This window comes from Polistes dominula, unplaced genomic scaffold (genome assembly GCF_049000335.1).
Source record: "Polistes dominula isolate Pdom_NZ unplaced genomic scaffold, Pdom_raw_medaka contig_78, whole genome shotgun sequence".
Classification (NCBI taxonomy): domain Eukaryota; kingdom Metazoa; phylum Arthropoda; class Insecta; order Hymenoptera; family Vespidae; genus Polistes; species Polistes dominula.
The window spans coordinates 3,680,129-3,706,521 of record NW_028301042.1 but is presented as its reverse complement, the minus strand read 5'-3'; the positions used below and the strand labels follow the sequence as shown (position 1 = coordinate 3,706,521).

At 27.1% G+C, this 26,393-nt stretch overlaps 4 protein-coding genes across 6 annotated transcripts in view; 1 reads left to right on the top strand and 3 right to left on the bottom strand.

Moving 5' to 3' along the window:
- LOC107071377 (uncharacterized) overlaps positions 1-5,387 on the bottom strand; it is a 40,602-nt gene extending 35,215 nt beyond the window's left edge. For both annotated transcript variants that reach the window (XM_015330337.2, XM_089174991.1), the window contains exons 1-4: positions 5,273-5,387; positions 4,993-5,154; positions 4,359-4,565; positions 3,499-3,700 (exon numbers count right to left, since the gene is read on the bottom strand). In XM_015330337.2, coding sequence (XP_015185823.2) covers positions 3,499-3,700; positions 4,359-4,565; positions 4,993-5,145 — 562 coding nt within the window. In that variant the 5' untranslated portion in view covers positions 5,146-5,154; positions 5,273-5,387. The remainder of the gene's footprint in view (positions 1-3,498; positions 3,701-4,358; positions 4,566-4,992; positions 5,155-5,272) is intronic.
- A 3,275-nt stretch (positions 5,388-8,662) lies between these two features.
- Positions 8,663-9,789, bottom strand: LOC107071379 (RNA-binding protein pno1-like). Its single transcript, XM_015330340.2, has 3 exons — positions 9,578-9,789; positions 9,382-9,468; positions 8,663-9,281 (listed from the first exon to the last, which is right to left on the bottom strand). Exons 1-3 carry the CDS (start codon positions 9,632-9,634, stop codon positions 8,754-8,756), a joined length of 672 nt encoding a protein of 223 aa, XP_015185826.1. The 5' UTR covers positions 9,635-9,789; the 3' UTR covers positions 8,663-8,753.
- Positions 9,790-10,496: 707 nt separating this feature from the next.
- On the top strand, positions 10,497-14,516 carry Syx5 (syntaxin 5). The gene is given in 6 exon segments (XM_015330341.2): positions 10,497-11,088; positions 12,685-12,807; positions 12,810-12,940; positions 13,031-13,222; positions 13,508-13,629; positions 13,746-14,516. Coding segments are annotated over 6 exon segments (1,104 nt in total). The 5' UTR covers positions 10,497-10,712; the 3' UTR covers positions 13,906-14,516.
- Positions 14,517-14,728: 212 nt separating this feature from the next.
- Tango1 (transport and golgi organization 1) lies at positions 14,729-22,862 on the bottom strand. Of its 2 annotated transcripts, none has more exons than XM_015330344.2 (17): positions 22,521-22,862; positions 22,229-22,362; positions 20,914-22,104; positions 20,536-20,830; positions 20,113-20,396; positions 19,910-20,044; positions 19,717-19,833; positions 19,519-19,596; positions 19,201-19,425; positions 18,949-19,116; positions 18,602-18,824; positions 18,385-18,523; positions 18,051-18,140; positions 17,873-17,969; positions 17,644-17,767; positions 15,555-15,634; positions 14,729-15,238 (listed from the first exon to the last, which is right to left on the bottom strand). In XM_015330344.2, the coding sequence occupies exons 1-16, from the start codon at positions 22,642-22,644 to the stop codon at positions 15,570-15,572; spliced, it is 3,489 nt and encodes a 1,162-aa protein (XP_015185830.1). In that variant the 5' UTR covers positions 22,645-22,862; the 3' UTR covers positions 14,729-15,238; positions 15,555-15,569. The 2 variants fall into 2 exon arrangements, with proteins under 2 accessions (XP_015185830.1, XP_015185829.1); XM_015330343.2 differs by lacking the exon at positions 15,555-15,634 and adding an exon at positions 15,820-16,341 and having other exon boundaries at positions 22,521-22,792.
- Positions 22,863-26,393: the final 3,531 nt, after the last annotated feature.

The following is a 26,393-nucleotide window of genomic DNA, read 5'->3' as shown; positions in this document are numbered from 1 at the left end:
AAAGTTCTTCGTAAAATCTTCGGTGCAAAATGCGATGAAGAAACGGGTGAATGGAGAAAACTCCATAACGTAGAAGTACTTCGATTATACAACAAACCGAACATTATCAACGTCGTAAAATCACGCCGATTAAGATGGGCTGGTCACGTGGCGCGCATGGGGGAGGATCGAACAGTGCACAAAATATTGGTCGGTATACCAAATGGGAAAAGACCATTAGGTAGGCCAAGACGTAGATGGGAGGATAATATTAGAAGAGATCTGAAAGAAATAGGATAAGAAGACCGCGAATGGAAGGATCGCGCTCAGGGACGGAAACAATGGCGGGATTTGGTATTTGCGGCAATGAACTTCCGAGTTCCTAATGCCAATTAATAATAATAATAATAATAATAAATTATTTATAACTTAATAATAGTATAATACTAAACAATTAATAATATATTTTCAAATTCTTATATAATAGAAAATATATCTTTAGATTATTTAATTTTTAAAATTGATATCAATTTTATTGCAAAAGATTGCAATTTTATTATAAAATAAGTTAAATTAGACACAACTGACAATGAGAGTTAATATATAGTTGATATCACAAGATATGATCAATTATTTCAAAAGCATTATAAAGTTGATTGGAGAATCAAATTTACTATTTACAGAAATATATTTTTTTATCATTTTATTTTTATTATATTTAATGTAAAGGGACTAATATTTTTGTAAGAACAATTTTTTGTTATCTAATTTATTTAAAATTATACTTCTCTATTATAATAAAATGTTGCTTTTTCTTAACAATCCTAAAAAATGTTTCTTGTGTATAAGAATTTTGAAAGTTTGTATTACAAGTAAATATTAATACTCATTTTCAATTAAGATACTCATTATCAAACTTTCATGTGTACTGATTTCTGTCTCTAAATATCTTTTGAACGCTTAATTTAATCGCCAAAACATAAGACACCATTTTTATAGAGCAGTTAATTTCCTACAAAAATTTGTATTGTGCACGTTTTAATAGTCATTTATTGTCGAGTTATAAAATTCATAAACAAAAATGAACTTTGTCTAAAAATCATCAAATTTAAATCACCAATATCATTCAAATGGTGAGGTTTACGGAAAAAATATAAGATACCTTTTTTGTAGAGCATTAAATTTCCTACAAAATTCTTCCAGAACATTTTTCTGTACAATCAATTAATGATGAGGTATGAATTTTATCCTATTGGACTGAGAAAAAAATAAAAAACTGTGATGCTGAGGATCTTCCTATTAAAATTAAGAGTTTATATTTGGTGAGAATTTTTTTAAGGTGTCTAGCAACCCATTTATCCGTGGCATTTGCAAAAAAAAAAATAATTGATTTTTTTGACCCACCCTTATGTACATGTATTATTAAATTTATCATAAAATTTCATTAATTAAAAACGTTAAAAAATTTGTTTAATAAAATTTCATTAATTAAAAACGTTAAAAAATTTGTTTAATAAAATTTATGAGGTTGAAAAGGATCAGAATAAAATATATATACTCGATAAAAGATAATTGTTGTATATCAATGCGAGAAATAACTAACGTAAGTCGAATTTACCAGAATTTGACAAGTAGGCTATTATTTAAAACGTTTTGTGATTCTAAATACAAAAATATCGTCTTTTATTCATCATTGAAAAAACGAAAATTTATGAAACAGTATTTGTAATCCCATTTTGTCAATTTAAAACAATAAATTGTATTTTAATAATAAATACAAGTTATTATCGACCTTTTGTATTCATTTCTTTGTTTTCAAAGTCATCTAAAGGTCATAACATACTAGTTCATTGAATTCGTATTAATTGCAATACAATATTTTTTTTTCTAAATTTTTACAGAAAGAAATGTATATGTCAGAATTATTAAACTTATAAATTGATATCAATTGTATTACATTGTAAAGAAATTAAAATTGTTCAAAATTGTTCTAAAAATTAATTTCAAATTAAATCCAATTGTCTCAAAAGATGCAAAAATGCAATTAAACGATGTAAAAAGAAAGATCAACAATATACATATAAAAGAAATAATAATTGTATTTTTGGTATATCTTGTGTATGTATGATACTTTTGTGAAACCAATTTTGTTATCATTTATGTAAAATTATATTTCTTTAAAAATATAATATTGTACTGTTATCAAATTGATATCAATTTGAAAATTGAATAATCCTTAAATATATTTCTGTATAAAAGAATTTTGAGATGACACATTAAAAGAAAGTATCAATTATTTGAATTTTACAGTGGATAAAAATATTCCTGTAACTAATTGTATATTCTAACTAACAATAATTTCAAAAAGTTCTATATATCTTATGATCAACATGATCAAAAATGTTTCTGTATAAAAAAGAATTTTGAAATTCTACATTAGAAGCAAGTATTATTTGAGTTATTTGAATTTTACAGGGGGAAGGATACGAATACTCTTATAACTTACTGTATATTCTAAATACAATAAATTCAAAGAATCCAATATCTTATGAGTAAACAAATTTTCGTTAAATCAAAGTAAAAACAACGATACATTATTTAGAATTACAAGAAACATTTAATCATTTCTTTCAGTTGGATTATTTTTTCTGTAATAAAATTTATATCAATTTGAAAATTTAATAATCCTTAAATATGTTCCTGTATAAAAAAACAATTTGGAAGTTATACAATAGAAATATGTATTTAAATTTTACGGTGAGAACGTATACGTGAGTCATGTGACTTACTGTATATTCTAACTAACAATAAATTCAAGAACTCTTGTATCCTTTGATCAAAAAAGTTTTCGTTAAATAAAAACACAAAAACAACGGATACATTATTTATAATTACACGTAACACACATTCAATCGTTTTTTTTAATTTGATCATTTCTTCTGTAATGATCAATCTTCAAATTTATATCAATTTGAAAATTGAATAATCCTTAAATATTTTTCTGTATAAAAAAGTATTTTAAAAAAGAATTTAGAAGCAGGTATCAATTTTTTTACATTTTACAGTGTATACGAATATTTCTGTAACTAAAATCCAATATCTAGTGATCAAACAAGTTTTTAATTAAAAATAAAAAAACAACGGATACATTATTTATAATTACACAAAACATTTGATAATTTTTTTTTTTTGGTTACTATCGATAGATACATATATCGTGAACATACTTTACAAAACACAAATTATCTTACGAATTTATACTTAATCGATCTTCCGATGGTCGTTACTCATTAAACATAGGTATACGTGGTATATGCTATTTCGTGGGAACGAAAATTTGCGATTCTTACGAGTATGTATAATCAAACTTATATCCCTCAAGGTCATCGACAAATAATTCAATGCGATTAACAATAAGCTATTAACGTTAAGTAACTATGAGTAAATATTTAGCAAAAAAATAACGAAAAAAATGAATAAATTATTTTAAAAAATTCAATTGCATGCATATATGCTCACCTTCTTTTGTAGTACTGAATTTTCTATTAGGCATTTTTTCTGTCTCAGCTAATTCAACTTCAGAACTGTGTTCCAAATAATATGCTGCCGGATTTCCACGTTTGTCGCAAACACTGGCGTCACAGCCACCCTCTATCAAAATGTCCCAAACTGTACCAGGATTTTTACAGGCAGCACAATAATGTAATGCAGTTCTACCTTCCTAAAAAAAAAAAAAGAAAAAAAAGAAAAAAAGGAGAAAAAGTATTTAATTAAGTATTAATATTAAAAATATTAAATATCTGAATAAATTGAATTCTCTTTTTGGATTGTCCCTTTCGTATAAAATGAAGACAAAGAAACAAAACAAAACAAAATATAATTAACAACGTAATCTAGGTACCTAAATACGACTACTTATACGAAGCTTATTATTTTTATTTTATATTATTAGTTTGTAATTATTGATAGGAAAAAAAATAAGGAAAAAAACCCCCTATGAAATGAAGAAAATAGTTTAACCTTGGAGAATGTTAACAACTATACCGGAGAGGGTGAGAAACGATGCGCGTCGAACTGACACAAGAAAGCAAATGACTAAAAGGGCTAAAACAGGTGGTTTTATACTTTCCAATATTATTTCTGTCACGCGATGAAGGAAGAAGCTATAATATGTGAATTTACGTGTATCTAGAACATCGAATGGTTCAATCTTTCCAATATTCGATCTACCCTCAAAACAACGATTGATATTTTCCACGAATATTCCAAGCAAATAAAATCGTCTGACAATAAAAGGGAGGATTCTATCTAAATATGATTTTGTAATTTGTTCGTTCATGCACAAAATTCGTTAAAATCTTTTGCAATAACAAACTCACTTTGTCTTTTTGTTGAGTCGTAATTGGATAATTATTAACGAGCCATGAGACTATTTCTGGTTGATCGTAATAAACCGCTTTATGTATGAGCGGTATACCTGAAGGATCTTTAGCTATAGCCAATTTTTTTGGTTCTTCTGTTATGATCCTTTGAGTTTCAACCAATGAACCACGCGTAACAGCGTCGTGTGCTTGAGATATCTTCGTCTATCAAAATAATTAATTATTGTATTATTAATATAGTAATAATATTTAAAATAAAATAAAGTAATAAAAAATAAAATAATATTTATTATATTATATTATAGGTTCTATATTTAATATAAATATATAACCTATAAATTAGGTTATATTAATATATAATAAAATATAGATTTATATTATTAATAAATTCTTTCAAATAATTTTGTACCAATGTACATATATATATTACAATATATATTATATTTATTATATTATATATATTATTATATATAATATTAAAGATTATAATATACTATAACATATATAATATAATATTATAAATATTATATTAATATATAATAATATAGATTTATATTAATAATAAATCCATTGTAAATAATTTTCTAGCAATGTTTATTACGATTTAACTGAAATACACAATTCATATTACCAAATAATTCGGTAATCCCTTAAGGAAGACACGAGTTCTAAGATCCGGTGAATGTTCACCCAACAAACGTGCTCCACGTCCCTCCAATACAATATTTTCAAGTTTTTCCAACTCCCCGCGCAACAACCAATTTTTCAATGTTGTTGGATTCATTTGTAATTCCTGCAAAAAGTGTTTTTAATTTAACAATATTGACAATTATTACGAATACAAAAAATTCTTTATGATGCAATAATCCAATTGATTTTCTTTTTTTTTTTAATTGACTGTACACACTTACTCATAAAATAATGAAACACTGGAATGCTACATCGAAAAAAACTTTCGATCGACAATTTTCCTTTCTTTTCTTTTTCTTTCTTTTTGTTTGTTTTTGTCTCACACTGTAAATTACGTTCCTTCGTTTAAATTTTCCCTCTCTCTTTTTCTTTCTTTCTTTCTTTTTTATATCACGTATCGAAATTATTCTACTTTGATAAAAAAAATTTCTTTTCGTATTAAAAACTAAACGATTTTAATAAAGCCAACAGAACATACGGGGTATACGTGAACGACTGCCGGATACGTTGCATACTTTCCTACCTGTCCTCCTACTCTTTACCTGGTGCCTTCTATTATTCACGAGGGACTATATTTGCAGAATAGACCTACTCTCTGCTAAGATATGTCATACTAGAGGCAAAAGAAAAACAATAAGATTCTAAGATCAATGATGGGTTGATCAAACGTTTATTTTTTAATATTCCAAGTTAAATAATATTTAACCAATTTATTTGCAATGATAAAATAAAAATAAATGCATAATGTCTTTTAGAATAATATCTTGTTGATAACATTGATCATCGAGATTGAATTTTTAATTAACTGGCACCACGTGAAACATTGTAATGAAGAAAACAAGACAAAAACATATCATTAAAATGTTGATATCATTTGATTGAAGTAAAATCAAATAATATTGATTGGAATAACGTTGATATTGTTAATATTAAATATTAATGATCAAGGATATTAAGTGTTTCAACAGATCTAAACAATATTATTTAATAATTTAATAGGTAAGATCCCTCTCTTATAAGAAAAAGACAAAAACTTATCATTAAATGTTAATATTATTTGATTGAAATACAATGTTGATTTGAAATAACGTTTTGATATAGTTAATATTAAATATTAATGATAAATGTGAGAAGATTAGTATTTCAACAAATCTGAACAATATTATTTAATAATTTAATTTAAGAATTTTTTATAAAACTTTATAAAATTTTATAAAGAAATTTTTATAAAATATGATAAGTTTAAAGAAAAATTCGTTTAAAGAATTTTATTGCATACACTTTTTTTTCAACAACATTTGCAAATTTTTTAATTGCAAGTCATTAAAAAATCGCAAAATTTCTTCTTTAATATTTGACATAAAAAAAGAAAAACTAAACAATTTCTCAGTTTTAAAAAATATTATCTTTCGAAGTATGTGGTATAATTGAAAAATTTTAGTTTTTTTTAAATCAAAATGAACTTTCTTCAATGTAATTTTCAATGTAAAATTTCATATAAAAATGTTCATTAAAAAAAAGAAAAAGTTTAATTTTTTCGCGAAACAAATCTTGCATGCTTCAATTGATAATAGATTTAAGTAACTTTTGTATAAATTTCAAATAAATCGATTATATAAATTAAGGTCATGAATTTGCCGGACATTTTACAAGATGAAGTTTTTTTCTTTTTAGATTTTATAATTTTTAAATTTTAACATAACTCAAAACACTAAGCAAGTATACCTAAAAATAGATATTTCAAAATTTATTACCTCTATGAAAACTTCTTTCGTGGTATTTTAAAACTCTGAGGAGGTTTTTACGTCAAAAACAATTTGAATTTTCTGAAAATTTTATAATGGCCTCTCACCCCTCCCCCTCTCTAAATATAACGTAAATTTTACATTTCGTAAAATATATTTACGATTAGAGGACACTTTGTATATCTTTATTCCTTTTTTTGTTTTATATAAATTGTACAAAAAAAATTCATGGAAATTAAAACATATATTTGAACAATGTAATAATAGAGTCATTGTTTTTCAAACTATTGTACGTTAAATTATTTTTTTTGTTAATACAATTTTAACGCAAAATATATTTCTATAAATTTTCAGAAAAATGTATCTTAATATTGTAATAGATTTCACTTACGAATATAATTAAATAATATTAATTTAAAATATTGTATTTTTAATTATAAAAAATTAATTTTATTATGTATTAATTTTATTAAAATTTATGTAAAAAATGTATATACATATATATAATTTTATATAAATATATGTATTAATTTTGTTAATGCAAATTAATTAAATGCTTTTATAATGATATATTATATCGTTTGATATTTTTTATGCTATGCAAAATTTGAGAACCCCTGTCATATAGCATCGTTATTAAACAATAATCAACAATACTTTTCTTATATATTTTTACATATCCGATTATATAACAATATTATTATAAATATTATTGTTAACGTAAGAAATTTCATTCTCATATTTCTATTAAAACTACCCTTTTATGCATATTCGAATAAATCATAGATTATTGAAAGGTGTAAAATCATGCGCAAGTAAAATGACCGTTGATCAATACAAGAGATACTAATCGTATGGGGGAATCCTTGGGTTGACCGATCGATTCTAAGTCTTTCTTATTCACTTACTATCGCTTATGTGTATGTGTTTCATATATATATTTTCATATATAAAAAGTCAGTGTCACATTGTTGGTTTCCAATGAACTTCAAAACTGAACCGATCTTAATAAAACTTTTTTTATTTTGTGTGATTTTTTTTACTTAGAATATAGAATAGTATTTAGGTAAAATAATAATTTTTGCTATTAAATGACGATCATATCATATAACAACTCATTCGACGATCCTTTAATCTTTATTATAAATTATTACTTTCGAAATATTTCAATTCTTCAAAATTATTCACTTTTCTTAAGATCTTTCAAACCGTTAATTAATCAATTAATACGTTCCTGCCGTGGGGGCTACCGGTGACCGTCGACGCTACTAATAGTATAATAAAAAAAACATAATTAGACTAAATATCGATAATGGCAAATTTTTTTTCTATTATCATTTTTTTTTTATAAAGATTTGAAGTAATTAATGTTACATAGAATACGCAAAAATAATTTAAGTAAGTATACATTACTTGTGATGACGTTTTTCCTATATGTAATTGTTTGATAAAATATAATCTTTAACTATAATCAGTTATTTGATCAGATAAATCTATTGAAGATTTCTCTTCAAATCACATAAAATACAAGGGACAACAGTCAACGTGTTAAATACTATTTCAAAGGAAATCTTATGGTGTTGTATAATGTTATTATACAATTAAATAAATATTTTAGATTGGAAAACGGTGTTGTTGAAAGATACAAAACACACGAGGATGGTGTTTATGCAGTTGAATGATCTTCTGATGATCCTTGGACATTTGCTTCGTTGAGTTATGATGGTAGATTAGTTATAAACAAAGTGCCCCGAAAATATAAATACCAAATACTTCTCTAAATTAAATATTGCATTTATTAAATTATTCCGAGCTATTTTTTAGAAACTATAACTTATATTAGAATTAAGTTTTTAAGAGTAAATATCAATATTATAAAACAGAATTAAATCCTATATATTTACATATATATATATACAAAAAAAAGAAACCATTTTATACAATTTCTTATATAATATTACAATCTTTCAGATACCCTACTAGCAATGTTCCTTAAATGACCATACACTTTGGACGGTGGACTTCCTAATATTAAATTACAAATAGCCCTACGAGCTAATTGTATATTTTGGAAAGATCCAAGTATATGAATCTTAGTATCGGCTAGAACGATTCTTGTTTTTGTAACATTTTCAATTGTAAATTTCGTTCTACCTCCTTTGCCTGCTAATCTTCCTATAGCTCTAGATAAGTGATCACTTTTTAAAGGTTTTACATCTTGAATTTCAAATGTCTCGACAAACAAATCATCTAAACGTAATAAAGCTAGAGCATCTTCTACTTCGAAGCCACATATAAATGCTTTAACAAAATCTGCACCTTTTTGAAGATTGGAAATAGCAGTGGTTTCAGGAGCAGTACGAATTTCTACGTTCCTTGTTTTTAAATTGAAACGTATTTGTAATTGTAGATGTTCGACAATAGGAGTAAATATCTTCATCCAATTTTCCTTGAGCGGAGTATACCTATGTGCAGGTACAGGTATCTACAAAATATCACTCAATTATTACACCTCCTTTTTATATAATATACTAAATTAAAACTACATTATATTACATCTATTATAATACATAACCAAAATGTACCTTTCGAAGTTCACCATATACTTTTTTGATTTTTTTAGCAGGAGATCCAGATTTAACTTTTCTTTCAATACCATTTACCACTTCAACCTATTACATAATATTCTAATAAATTCATTTTCAAATAATAAGCCAGTTTAATACAATAAATACATGAAATATAACAAAGAGGAAAGAAAATATAACCTCTAATACGTACCTCCATAGCATTATCTTCGGCTTGCCGTTTCTTTCCTTTCTCAGTATTATTTATCATTTTAAAATATATGTCTTTTCTTTCGCACGTCAAATTTCAATTTTAAATTAAAATCTAAATACTTTTACGGTGATATTTAATTGCACATCAGAATAAAAACATGTACCGCAATATTCCAACAAGCCACGTGCTCCTATAGTCGATATACGATCACCATTTGCTAATACGATAGATACATGATCACCATATTTAAAACAAATATTGACGCTGATTGGTTGATCCTCGTCAAGAGAATAAAAAATTATTGGAACTTCGTATATAATTAATATTTATATTAAATATTATATAAATATATAATAATTATTATAGATTTTTATTATTTATTTTAGTATATGAACTGTTTCCATCGACCTGATTGGTCCAAACTCCTAGTTATTTTTTAATTGGTAGATAAGAAAATATATATTATTGTAAAATAGCCAATAAGAAACTTTTGATATCTCTCGAATAAAATAACAAATAAATAAATAAACAATTATCTATTAATTTATATTGTAATAATACTAATAATTTAAGTTAATAATTAATCGTATTTGTTAATCAATCCAAATTTTATTGATTTTGAAAATATTTTAGAAAGATTCGTAACTTTATAAGAGCGCCAATTTGGAAAATTTTCAAAAGTTTGTAATATTCATTTGTGTTTAAAAATATTTTTCATTATATGCATTTAAATCTCTCTCTTATTAACAAAAAGAAAAAAATACAAAGAAAACAAATTGAATGAATGTAATCAAGTATTTCTTCAATTATTTTTTCCAAACACGTACATAGGTTAGTAACAAATCTTTTCAATTTATCAAAGGTTGGTAATTGTAACACCACGTGTGCAGATACTCCTTTTTTATTAATAAGAAAGAGAAAGAAAGAGAGAGAGAGAGAGATAGAAATAGTGAACGTATGACATTTACCATAATGATTATGATATGTGTTATAAAGTGAATTTGATAATTAAACTGTCATGTGTACGTGTGTATTAGGAATTATAAGTAAAATAATCTTACAAATTTGAGATAGGCATTATTATTATAATAAAGAAAATCTGAAAATAGGAATACGTAAAACATTTGAGGATGCGATGCCAGCACGTAGACGACACGTTGGTTACGAGTCAGAAAATGATTTAGTGATTGCAACCTCTAACAGTGAATGGCGAGGTAACGAAAAGAAACAACAATATTACGATGAAACTCGTAATGTCGGTGGTTTAGAAGAGAATCATTTAAGACAACGTGATATACCACCACAAATAACAATGACAGCTCGCGATAGAACTAACGAATTTATTAATACTATAAGAACGATGCAGGATAGAACGGTCGTTAGAACGACTAACCTGCAAAATCCAAGAAGGGCGAGACAAATGCAAAATTATTCCAATTTTATGATGGTTGTTAAAAGTATTGGGAAAAACATTGCAAACACTTATACCAAATTGGAGAAACTTGCTCTATGTAAGAAACAAATTATATTGACAGTTTATATATTAAGTATATCATTTTACTTTGTTACCATACGTTTTATTATACTTTAACTTAAACTTTGTATTTTACGATTAATTTGTTTTATTTATTTTTTTTCTTCAATATTAAGTTTACATGTTTATATATTTATTGAAATGATAATCTAGTACATGTTTACGTTTATTCTTATGATATGTAGCTTTCCAGGTATTTCATCCATATGTTTAATTATAATCAACTTTTTGAGACAATATGAAATATCCCTTTACGTGTAAAAGATTTTTTATTTTAGAAATAATAATAATGATACAAATGTAATTATTTGTATTAAAGAACGTACAATGGAGTCACAGAAGTATTCATAATCACTACTCTCACTTGTAGATTTTAAATAATCTTTCAAACTGATATAAATTTGATTGCAAAACATTTTATTATTAAAGAAATATAGTTGTACTAACGCTCTCTCTCTTTGAGCATGATTTCAAATTTTTGGAGTCTAATTTCTGCTCAAGCAACACAGTAATGATCATGCAATCAGGCGTTCAGCTATAAAGTATAAACAGAACATAATACGCATTGCAATGACAATTATGTTTTACCATCTGTTTGAGCTAAAAAAATAATGACAATCAATATTAGAAGTATATTAAGTATAAATAAAAAATAATCAGACGAGGAATTGTTAAAAGATGATTACCAAGAGAAACCGTAAAAGTTTGCTATTAGTTCCTATAAACTGACCCCCCATGAATTAACGTATTAAATAATAAACAATTACTTAGAGTATTTTTGTTTACATAAAATATAATAGAAATATAATACAAAACCCAAAATATAGTACAATACAATTATTATTTTCATAAATAGTATTCGGTTGACCCTTCTTTGCACCTTATTATATTTTTGAGACAGTACTCTTGTGGAAACCTATTTTTTCTTATCATTTATGTAGAATTAAACAATAAAATATTTTAACAATCAAATTTATATCAATTTAACATGTTAAATGGCAATCCTTTTTTTGTTGATCTTTTCGTTTTAAGCCACAATAATCTGTCACCCATAGAATGACATAAGAATATCAATCATTGGTAAATTTGATGCAATCCAAACGAAAAGTTTTAGGCCAGTTTTAGGGACTAGCATCACATTTAATGTGTTAGAAGTTTAATAATCAAAATATATTACTGTTTATATAAGAATAATGTAATATTGTATTATTTTAATCCCTTCGTTTATGACATGTGAGATATGTAAAGAAATTAGGTCCAGACAAAAATATTATAAGTAAAAGCTATAATATACTGTTTAGATCAATCGTAAACAATACTAATTAAATTCGTAGTTTTAGATATAAAACATGTGCAATTTATACAACTATAAATGCTTAACCAAACCGTTAAATGGTCTGTAACTGATCTTATCATTTATTATGGGCACGCACCATTGGAATTTATAAATCATAAAACAATTAGGAATTAAATTGACAACAGGTGTTACTAATACTCCCTGTGACTCGTTGTATATGTTTGTAAGAGTATGATTTAAATGGAAAGCGATTCTTTATACTGTTCTTTTTTTTAGTGGCCAAAAAGAAATCAATCTTTAACGACAGACAAATGGAAATTGAAGAATTAACTAACATAATAAAGACAGATTTAAAAAGTTTGAATCATCAAATAGGAAAGTTACAAGATATGGGAAAAATGCAAGAGAAAGTTTCTCTTCGTCTCAAGGAAATCATATTGCTTCACATTCTTCGTCCATAGTGATGGCCCTACAATCAAAACTTGCAAATATGTCTAATCATTTCAAAAGTGTCTTGGAAGTTCGTTCCGAAGTATGTATCTGGTTAATTTCATTATAAAAATATATTATTTACAATTATATATATAAATAATACGATTGAAATGAATTATTTTGTATATAGAATATGAGAGAAGAACAAACCAGAAGACAACAATTTTCACAAGGATCTGTATCAACTATGTTACCTCCTAGCGTAGTTTCTGGAAAACAAGGTTCCTTATTACTTCAAGAACAAGAATCCAATTCGGTTGCTATAGATCTTGAACCGGCAATGGGTCAATTGTCTATGCAACGAATTCTACAAGATGATACGGTAAATATTAAGGGGACCGAAAAGTAATCCAAATTTTTCTTTGCTAGCGAAAAACATTCATTTATTAAAAAAATTTTAATTGTTAATTTATAATTGTTCAATTCCCTTTTTAAAAAGTCCTTCGATATTTTATTGACACAAACTAAATGTGAGTGTACTCATCAAAGAAATTTTGATTACTTTTCGATACCCCTAATATATTTCTTATTTATTATTCATTGAAAAGAATAAGAAGAGTAGTATCGATATAATTAATTTAAAATTATTTATTTTTTTTGTCTTCAGGACTCATACGTTCAGTCACGCGCAGAAACTATGCAAAATATTGAATCGACTATAGTTGAATTAGGTGGTATTTTTCAACAATTGGCTCATATGGTTAAAGAACAGGAAGAAATGGTAGAAAGGTAAGAAAAAAATCACATTTTTTCTAAAGGTCTTTTCTCTCTAGGATTTTTTTCCTATGAGGAAGGGGGAAGGATCATGTTTATACAATAATTAATATGTATTAATTATATTACAGAATAGATAGCAATATAGAAGATACCGAATTAAATGTGGAAGCTGCGCATAGTGAAATATTAAAATATTTTCAATCCGTGACAAATAATAGATGGTTGATGATTAAGATATTTGCTGTACTCATATTTTTCTTCATCTTTTTCGTAGTATTTTTGGCATAAAGATGATACTTTCTAGTTCAACTGTATCTATTCTCATTTATCAATTCTCTATTTTTTAATATTGGTATTCGGTACTTGTGATACATACACACACACACACACAGCAAATATAATTCAAACAAAAATCTTATTTTTATGAGAGAGACACGTGTAACATAGAACTATAATAACATTTCAATTGCATTCCTTGATACTTTTACTAAATTATTAGGTTATACGAGGATTAAATATTAATTGAAAAAATGAAGAAATACTTAGTTTTTAACTGTAATTGTAAAAAAATAAATAAAAGGGACTTTTCTGATATTGGAAAATAAATATAAAAAGATATAAGAGGAAAGAAAGAAAAAAAATAACTTAACGTGGAAAACAAGTGTTCATATTTGTAAATTTAAATAATAATTATATATAATTATTTTTTGTTGCTGCTTGTGCTTAAAAAGAGAAACAGAAAATGATGCTATCTTAGAATTTTATACGACATATGCGATGCTTATATTGACAAAACAAAAAAAGCCTAGATATTTTGTATATATATATAGAAGAAGAAACAAAAATGTATGAAAAGAATTATTTGATGATAAATTTATGGATATATTTTTAAAAATAAATTACTATTTATTTTTAATCAATTAAAATCATAACAACTGTAGTGTTATACTTATGCCGAGTTAAATATTCAAAATAATATTGTAGTTAAATAAATTTATTTTATCATACTTCATATTCGAAATAAAAAATAGTAGAATGTATTTTTTTAAATCAAATTTGATTCTTTTTTTAAATTGTTGATTCTTTCGAATGATGTATAGCAATCTGTTTATTTTTTTTTAAATATTCTCATTTTTTATTTATTATAATGATATACGTAATTATTGTTGAAAATTAGCATAAGTATGGCAATGTGGTAAAAAATTCTCTAAGAAATTTCTTAAGATAATAAGTATAATATTTATTATACGATTAATCGGATAATAAACAACGTTAACAAAATATGTCCTAATGGAAAAAATGCGATGTTTCTATTTTATTTTATTTATTGCATTTCCCCCTCCCCTCTCCTCCCTTTCTTCTTTTCATTATTTTTTTTTTTTTTATATTAACTTCAACGGGAGATATAAATGCTTTAAAAGAGACTCATAGTATATATTATATACTATGCTCTCTCTTGTGAAATGTTTATTGAAAATTGTTATACAATAAATCTGTCACTATATATAATAGTAATAGATTTGGCCTTTCTTATAGGGTTGTTATAGACTAAAATATAAAATTTATACTTTTCCACTATGATGTGACTTATCCAATGACTCCCCAGACGAGTGCAAGGAACCTACAAATAAATAATATATTTCATTATCAAAAAAGTATATCAGATAAATATAAAATGTATTCTAATAATATGTAGTACAACTACTTCGTAGACAAAATGTAATATAAGTGAAATATTACGATTAGAAGCATAATAATAATAATAATAATAATAATAATTTTTTTCATAAAAGAATTTTACTTAAATTAATAATAAGGATTTAATAATAAGAAAAATAAAAGAAAGAAAGAATAGGGAGGAAAGAAGAAAAGCAAATACAAATATCCAATTTTTCTAGCATGATAATTTAAAAAAAATCAAACTGAAATTATTTAACCTGACTCGTTTGATTTTATTTGGAGGTATTCCTTTCCATAGTACTCCAAAATTGTTTAACTTTAGAGAAACGTTTGCGTCCTTGCATGCACAAAAGAAGAGCGCAGATGACAGTCATATAGTGAAGAAAAAGAATAAAGAAAAGTAGCGACCCGATAGAAGAGAGGGGTGGAAAAAAAGATTGGGAATAAATGTATATATAAAAAAGACTGTCTCCTTTTGGAACGTTGTTGCTGGTAGAGATGATGCTCATGTTTAGCACGAACCTTTGTGGTTGCGAGCACGTTGTTCTCGCTGATGTGGGTGATAACCAGAATTGCGCGGGGCCTGCAGTGTTTCTTCCCCCCATGAATGCGACGTTCCAAGGGGTGGTAGTAATATTGAACCAGGTGGGGGAGGTGGTGGAGGAGGATGCATATGATCATTAGCAAAAGGGGGTGGATGCGATCTATGATTGAAAGGAAGTAACAAAGGTGGAGATATCAAAGGTGGCGGTGAATCTGCGTTGTCATACCTGCCAGGTGGATGAGGATGTAATGGTAAAGGAGGCGGAGAAGATAATCTACCACCCAAAGGCGGTGGTCTCTGTCCAACATCGTAAGGTGGTAATCCTGAGGCGGAAGGCAAAGGTGGTGGTAGGTATGTAGGGAAAAGCGAAGGATGCATGAATGAAGGTGGTGGTGGAGGTGGAACACCTGAAGAACCAGTAAACATTATAGGAGAACTGGATGATTCTGCGCCTATGAATAATGGAGGTGACGTTGTAGTCTCTCCATTTGTTTCCAAGCCTGTTTGAACATTAGCGTGTAAATAATATATATAATATTTCGAATAAATAACCTTTTATATATTCTTATATACCATCGTATTATACTTAAAAGAAGATGCACCAACTGTAATGGATATAAATATTGTTAATTTTTATTCAATATCAAAATTAGCAATATTTATTACTAACATTATAATAATGTTTTACAGATTACATGGTGTGTGTATACATATATATATATATATATATATATATATATATATATATATATTGTATAGTAACATTACTGTTATTATTTATATTATTACTATATTACTTATATTACTTATGATACTATATAGTAACTTTATATATATATATATTACTGGCAATGTATGTAAGCAGACATTGTTAAAAATATCTGGTGTTTTTGGGAAAAGTATGAAACTGTTAATATTTCATTTTAAACATTATTATTATATATAAGAATACTTTACGAAAAAGAGCTTCTATTATAACCTACATATATATTTTCTTGTGAAATCATTGTAAATTATTGCGAAACAAATTGTTTTTTAAAATCGCGTTATACCAGAAAAACTTGCATTCAACACGATTTATCATAACGCGAAACAAATTAAAATTTTATATGTAAAGTATTGACATTTAAATGACCTTGAGTTACTACTTTTACACGCAGAATAATAAAAGAGATCCCTTTTATAAAAAAAGAAAAAAAACTAGGTTACATTTTAAAAAATAAAGTCCAATTATTGTACCAGGCGGGTGCACCGGTGCATCCACACAAAAAATAAGGTCAGGAAAAAGTTACGACGTATTATTATTATGCTATACAATTTTTTCCCTCTATAATTTTTTTGTTCTATTTTTACTTAAAACAGAGCAGTAATCCGTACCAGTATCCTTAGACTCATTTTAAATATTGCCTTGGCATTTTTTACAATGCCTACCTTTCATAAACTGTGCTTCTAATATATATATATATATATATATATATATATATATATATAACATATCATATAATCTGTAAATATTAATACTTCGAAATTGATGATGAATATTTATCATTTAAATAGAAAATTTGTGTGACAAAAATATATTTCTCTGAAAAATCTATTTTTTCGTTTTACGTAATAAATGAAGATTGTCAATAAACAATTATTAATTTAACACGAATAAACTAAAAATTTCAAAAGAAATATCTGTAAAAATATTACTAGAGAATATTTTGATCATTTTAAAATAGCATCTCCAATATGATTTTTATCAGTGGTTTCTCATTAAATTTTCCTTTTATTGTTTATTTAAATAAAATACTTACGATGTAATTTTGTATCGCCATCCGCATCGCTTAGATTTTTTTCTATAAGCGTAAGACGATTACGTAATTGTCCTGCTTCTGCCTTAGATTCTTCTAAACGACGTTCGTTTTGTCGTGCCGTTACCTTATTATAAAACACAAGAAAACTATTTAAATGTATTACAATTACATTGGTAAGATACTTACTTCTATAATATAATTAAACAAATAAATAATGAATTTTTCTAACCCATTGTTCGTGTGCCTTTGTTTCAAGAATAGTTATCTGACTTTTATATTCCCTTTCTTGATCAACTATTTCACGTTTCAGCATTTCTATTTGTTGCCTGTCATTATTAAATTAATACAAAAATATTTTTCAAGTAAGTACAAAATTATTTTCATATTTATATCATTTTAATACTCACTTATATCCTTGTATTTCATTTTGCATCGTTTGTATTCTTTCTACGGTAGAAGTAACTTCACCTTGCTTTTGCAACCATAATGCTTCTTCTCTGAAATAATATTGTACGATATATAAGTTTTATTAATATGAACATTCAATATAAATTTATTATAAAATAGAATGTGTTGATTGTTCTATTGATTTTTTTTAAGAGGAACATAAATCCATCTTAGCAATAAATCACTTTAAGACAATTGTGAATTTGTTTACACACAATTGTATGAAATTCTTGTCGTTAAACTTTTAACGTTGTTATACTTTTGTCATAAATATTATATATAATATTAAATTACTTTTGTCGTTGAGCTTCCTTTTCCTTGAAAAAGTTAGATATAACTTCAAGCCGTGTTTCTGCATCTCGTTTTTCCTTTTCGGCAACTTTACACTGTTCGCTCAGCGAAGATACTTCCTCCTTAACAAGTTTCATGTGTTCTATACAAAATTTTAATATAATATATAAGTGAATTATCACACAAAAAGAAGATATTATTTGTCAATAATATTTCTTACCTTCTAATAGACTATGCGCTCCTTCTACTTCACTTAAACGTATCTTTAAATCATTTCTTTCCTCTAAAAGTTGAGATGCTTCCGCTTTGACATGAGATACCTCGTATAATTTTTCAATATCTAAATTATTCGAATTAACTTGGTTAATAACTTCCACGAGATCTTTCATTTCTGCTTCTTTTATTTTTAATTCTTTGTATAAATTAGCTTTATCCGTAGAAAGCTATAATAAAAAGAAGAAATATAACAGGGACAATTCACAATATGTGCCTCACATACATACATACATACACACACAGGCATCTACTGTATCACATTAATAAAAAAAATAACAGGAATATAGTTACTTGTGCAGTTTGTACTTCCAACTGTTGAATTATTTCATTTAAATTCTCTTGAATTTTGTTTCTTTTGTTCAGTTCAATTTTAAATTCTTCTGTTATGCGTTTAAGCTCGTTATCCTGTTCTTCATATTTTTTCTTTATAATGTTAAGATCTACTAACAAAGCTTCATTCTGCAATCAAAATATTATAAAAAAATAAATATATAATTAACTTAAATCTTAGATTTAAAAAAACTAATTGAAATTAATCTACACCTCCTGAGTTTTAACATTGAGGGCATTAGTCAAGGATTCATTAGCATCTTGTTGAACATTTAAACGAGCTTGTAAATCCTCTACAGATTGTGTCAATGGATTAACTTCGTTGTTTGATGAAAGAACTTCTCTCAGCATACGTTCCAATTCTAATCCTGCTTCAGTTGCACTTTCCAAATCTTTTTCTAACATAGCAATCTGTTCTTCTAGTTCAGTGTTTACTTTCTGTACAATAATTAAATGATGTCACTATATATATATAATTGATTACATATATTGATTCATAATATATATATTTATGAGCAATTTTTATATTACCTGCGAAGCCTCCAATTCAGCTTTCAAAGACAATACCATCTCGTTAGATCCAAATGATTTATCTTGCACAGAGTATAACTATATAAAATTTCACAAATTCGTAATTATACAAAATTATAATATAAAAGAATAGAATAAAGTAACACGAATAAACAAAAGTAAAACTAAGTAAACTTATTCCAGAATATGAAACTTTACCTCGCTTTTGGTCGATTTCAAATGTTCATCCAACATTAAACTTTCTTTCGTAGAAATAAATAATTGTTTTTCTAATTTATTTATTTTCGCTATCAATTGACCATCTCTCCTCATATTCTAATTAAATGTATAGAATTATTATGCAATTAAATTAAATATAAATATGCATCTTATTAATGTAACAATAAGATACCTCGATATAATAATATCCTAATGAAAACACAAGTGTAGTAATAGCGGTTATACTTAAATATAACAGCGTAACCCAATATGTATGCTCTACTTTTATCGTTCTCATAATACTGTTTTCGGGAACAGATTCTTTATCCTATGTAAATAAAAATGAAATAAGTAATGTTAACATTTAAATAATTACATGATAAGAAATTTACTTACTTGTGATATAAAACCATAATTTGTATCACCGTTATTCGTGCATTCGCTATCCACTGTACAAACATCAGAAAAGTGCATATTTTGTGTTGTAGTAAGTAATGTTACATCTTCGCTTTTTTTAAGATCCTCCGTGTCTTTATTATATAAAACTTCATCTTCTATTTTATCTTTATCTTCCATCTCATTCAAAAACTTATCCTCGATACTTATATCTTCATATTTAGGTAAGTTTTCAGTCTTAGAATCATCAGTATTATTTTGCACATCATCTATTTGCGACTCAGCTAAATTGAAATAAATTTAAAAGAGAAAAAAGATAAAAAAAGAGAGAGAAAATATAATATAATAAATTACTCCAATTAATATATACAATTATTTAATTTATATTCAATCGTGTTAAAATAAATAAATATAATTTTTTACTTTTGTCAGGTATCACGTTTTCCTCCACGAGTAACAAATTTCGATTATTGCGAAATTCATGGAAGATTTGTTCTGGAATAATATCCGTTGCATCATTCTGACTAGATTGTGGTTCTTCGCTATGTAATTGTTTATTATTATCTCCGAATACTGTATTCAATTCCGTAGGAACATCACCAAAGCTAGACGTATTTTCATCGACGTTATCCATATTTACATCACTATTTACAATATCATTTTGGCTATCTTGCACTTCCATTTGATTATTTCCTTCCATCATAATTTCTCCATCTTTCTGTATTGTAACATTAATATTAGTATCATATATTGTATCACCTTAAAATAATAGATTATTATCAAAAAGATTTTTTATCTTACATCTATTTTCGGTATATTAACCACCTCATTTACAAATTGCTCCACATTTTCTTTATCGTTGGAAATATTTTCAGACACATTGGAATCATCTGAGCTATTTTCTGTCGATACCATGTTATTTGATTGATCCATGTTCGAAGTTTCTAAGTTATATACATTTTCCGTTTTATCTTCTACCTCTACTTGTTTTGATGATTCAGTTTGAGGAAACAAATTATCTATATTATTTGTATTTTCAATACTATTATTTTCAATTTTAATTTCTTCTTCGATCGCTGATTTGTTTTGAGTTGCTTCTTCACTGTTCGATTCAATAATCGAAGAAAGTACATTTTCCTTGTTATCATGTTTATATTCCAATTCAGAAGTAGAAGATTCTAAATTGTCTTTTGTCTTTACATTTTCTTCTGATTTAACAGTTAAAGATACCGTATCATGTTTACTCTCTTTATTCTCTAATTCAACATTTACAGAACTTACATTCATTTTCTCCTGCTCATTTTCCGACACAAACTTAGAAGAATCTATGTTATTTTTTTCCTTCTCATTTTCCATATCGGAAGAAAAAGAATCTATAGTATCTTTTTTCTCTTCTTCCGTTGATTCAATATTTGAAGAATTTGTATTATTATTATCATCTTCATTTAATTGTGATTCAACTATAGATTCATTCGGTTCAATATTAATATTTGAAGTATCGCTGTAAGTAACAATTTTTAGTTCTTCTTCATTAGATATTTCAGTTTCTTGCTGTGGCGTAGTTGGAACATTTAATTCGATTTGCGTTGCAGTTGGTTTTATATCGGCATTAACATTATCATTCGTTTGTATACTATTCAATAAAGGTGTAGCTTCTATAACGGAAGCATTATTCGATTTGGTAGATTCTTCGTTATTAATCGGAATTGTAGTACCATCAATTACTATTTCATTTATAGATTGATCCGTATTTTCTTCCTTGGCAGTTGGAATAGATGCATCTATATTAGTATTAGAAGTACTACTATATATTTGAATAGTGTCAGGTTTATTTTCATTATCTTTTAAATTACTGATATCGTTATAATTATTATCATTGTTGTTTTTACTATTATTTACAGTTTCCGTAGGTACTTCGTAAGTCAAGTTTTTCTTTAAAATTTTATATTCTTTTAAAAAATTTTTTGGTATATATCCACGATTACCGTTGAACTAAACAAAAATATAATAATAAAATACAATAGAAACATATAAAAAAAAAATAGATATCATACAAACATTTATATACAATTTAATTACCAATCATTGATATAAATTCAAAAATTGATTAATTTACCTCTACACCCCATAAATCTGGTCTTTTACCGGCACCTTTACTGTAAACAGTTACAATAGTACTTATAGGCACGGTGACCATTCCCTTTTCTCCAGCTACATATGTCAATGTAGTTCTGGCCAATGATACAGGTTCTGTAAATAAAACGTCAATCACAGAACTTAAACTACATATATATAAACAAATAGAAGAGAATAACAGAGTGAAAGAGAAAGAGAGAGAGAGAAAGAAGAAGAATAGAGAAAGAAAGTTATCAGTCAATTATAAAGATGTAGAGTATGGCTTCAGTTACCTGAACACTTTGGGTCATAACATAATCTTTTATCTGAAAGTATAGACGAGCATTCTGATATTAAACAAAGTATTACTGTAAAAACTAAAAAAAGAATTTTAGCAAATGGAATTATTCTCGTCATATTTTCACTATTACAAACTTCCACATCACTATAAACATAGAGTGTTATAACTTTCAACGCGCATCATCGTTCACCACAAACTATTTCATACGTAGAAACGGCGCCATCTACAAAATAAATCTGTACACAAAAGAAGAAAAAAACAAAAAGACAAATCTGAATTTTGATTGGTCTATCGATTAACGAAAGAGCCAATCTGAGAGAAGATATTTCTCATATGTTCTATATATGTTTTGAAATAATTGTTTATTCATTTAATTAATTATATGTGCATATTATTTTAAAACTTAACTGAGGTGGTTCCTATATAAGAAGAAGAGACGCTAGTGTATATCGTCGGTACACTAGGCACGTAACGATATAGATCAGTGGTACCAGGCACGGGATTTTCCCTACGCATGCGCACAATCTAATACATAGTAACGTATATACTTCACTTAAATTTAGAGTATCGTTAAATCCCCATGACAATTGAAATACACTAGAAATTACAGGAAGAGGAAATTTTTGAAAGAAATAACATATTTACACTACAATTCCATATATTATATAATATTACGTGACTCACCTTTACTTTAACGAAAAATGCGAGAAACGACTGGGAAGGGCCTCTTACACGTACCTACTGTTGCATATAGATACGTCTATGGACACAACCGCTGTCTAGCTGTGACGTCATCATGCGCATGCGCATGAAGGCTCCCATGTGGGAGAAAATCCCACGTCTGGATTAGTGATCCAGTGCTGTCAGATCGTGGGTAAATCTTACCCTCTCCCTGTGCCACTGGGATTGCACACAATGAAAGTTTTCCATGTCCGTGTGTTTGGGATGTCGAAAGAAGCCGAATGTAACCGAAGTTGGCGGTTGGCCACGAAGTGGCACATTATGAAAGCGACTCGTGTCCATGTGTTCGGACGACACGAGTCGCTTTCATAGTGTGTCACTCCGGCGTGCCCGCCAACTTCGGTTACACTCGGCTTTCCTCGACATCCCAAACACACGGACATGGAAAACTTTCATTGTGTGCAATCCCAGTGGCACAGGGAGAGGGTAAGATTTACCCACGATCTGACAGCACTGTAGTGATCCCATTCGTACGATAATTATCATACGCGTACGATAATTTGAGGGCTTGTACGATCCAATTTTGAATTTCGAAAACTTGATGACCTTTATTTTTTTTGTTAGTCATCAAATTTTGCGAAGAAGTACGACTTTCCGATAGTGAATCGAAATTTCGAGAACCACCACCACCACGATGTGTGTACGATCTCTGTACGAACAAGTCTTTTCCCTGCGGTACGCCGTTTTTACCGTTTTTACGCCAGGGTTTTTAATTAAAAAAAAAAAGGTCATCAACTTTGAAAAAGTTGGAACTTGCACTCTTTTCCAAGATTTTGAATCGATGAAATCTCCTCCGAGAAATTATTGGAATTCAAATTTTTCCCGGGGCGTACAATAATTTTCCGGTGTGTACGATAATTTTACGCCCCTGTGTCGATCAGACGAACTGAAGTCTCTGGGATCACTGTTGTAGATCAATTGAGATCGAGGAGAGTAATCAACAGTTAGGGAGAAAAAGGTAAAGAGAGAAATAGAATTTAAATAAAATTTATATAAAGATAATTAATGGTTATAAACAATATAAACAGAGTTGTGAAAGAAAGACAAATAATTAACTTTAATTCCTTTATTTACAAGTAACTTGTAAATTTTGTATACATATTGTAAATAGTAAATATCGGTTATAATATAAATCTCTTATTTACAGAGAAACTAATTTGGTTTATTTATTCTGACAAACCCAATTCCAGATATAAAAAGATATATATATATATATATATATATATTGTTATGCCTTGGGAGAAAGGTTTTTACTTTCTTTTAAAATAACTTACACAAGATTTTAATGTCTAAACTATAGTCACATTTAATTGTTTATTTGATAACGTAAAGTCGCACTTCAAGATTCTTTTATTTATTCTCAAATATTTTCTGTAACTAGGAATGCATAACGATTCGTAGTGTATTCTGTGAGTACCATTCTGTAACTAACTAAAAAGGTGTAGAGAACATACATCGCAATTTTAAGTATCACCACGCCATGGGAACAAATAGGTAATAAGGTGTGCTTTGCCCAGCCGCTAGCGTGTGAACACCATCGTCAACAATTTTGAAAGATAACGTTAAAAGAATAAGAAAAATCTACAGAGACATAACAATATATATATATATATATATATATATATATATATATATGTGTGTGTGTGTGTGTGTGTACTTACGTATATATGGGGCATTCACGTCAAATCGATCATTTTTACCTCGACCTTTTTCGATTTTACTGAAATTTTTTTTATCATTTTTAACTTCATTAAAAAACTTTTTGAGAATTTTTTCAGATTTTTTTTAATCAACTTTCGTTCTATTATTTTTATAAGTAGTTATAAAAAAAATATATAAAAATTATTAGAATTTAAATTCTATAAGAAATTTCGTTTTTTTTCAAAAAACCTTAAATTTTTTAAATTTTGCTATTTTAAATTTTTTTCCCTTATTTTCCTTTTAAAATTTCGTTCATTCTAAACTTAAATTATACCTTCTCTAAATGGGCCGAATTTTTTTTCCATTTTTTTTTTAATTTCAAAATTTTTCGTTTCATTTTTTTCAACATTTAATTTTGTTTTTATACTAAAATAAACTCAATTAAATAAATACAGGTAGCCATCCTACAACACGGCTTCTTATAAAACGATTCATAATTGCGGAGACCCTCCTACAACACGGTAGATAAGTTCATAGAAAATGCCGTGTTGTATGAGACCTAGAGCTAACATAAAAAGGGGGGCTACGTTCCGAAAACTTATTAAAAACAAAAATTTTTTTTTTAAATAAACAACTTAATTTTTATTAAAAATATAGATGTATGAACAATACAAAACAAAAAATATTATTTTAATTTAACGCAACTTTAATTTAATAAATTTCTTCTTCGTCACTGCTCAGTATAATCAACTGAGAACATTTTTTGTGTGAAATGATATCGCCTTCACTTTCAGAACGTTCTTCTTCACCTAAACTTCTTGCATCTTCTTCCCTCTTTAAAAAATCTGTAATATTACTTTGCTTGTTGTTTATTACCAGGTCATTGTAAATTTCTCGGTATGGAGGAGATAGACAATTTTGATGCTCATTTTTGAATTTTCGGCTCCTTTCTTTGGAAGGATCTTCATTCAAGAAAAATGACTCGAGATTTTCAGCTAAGTTTAGGCCTTCTTGTAATATTTTTAATATTAACTTATTAACAGCATAATCTTCATCAGTGCTAGTGTACTCAGGATCAATTTGATTTACAGTTTCGGATACCATTTCCATCAAATTCGCTTCTTCAACTTCTTCTTCTACTAATAAACCTTGAACGTCCACAATAGCCATTTCCACAAAACCTTCGCCTTCGATTGATTTAGCAAGTCCTAAATGCCACTAATTTCATTTTGTGACGATTCACGCATGTTTTCTATTTTAACACTAAACATACCATAACGGGTCAAATGACCCATTTTGAACTTTTGCATTGAAAATGCACGTATAATTTTATTGCGTTTGCACATTTGACTTCATGACTTTTTCTAAGTAATTAATGTAAAGTTATAAAAATTTTTTTGTTTTGTTTTGTTTATTCTGAGTAATCCTTGTTGTATACCGATATCTACCACAACGGGTCATTTGACCCGGAGAGAATTTTTTT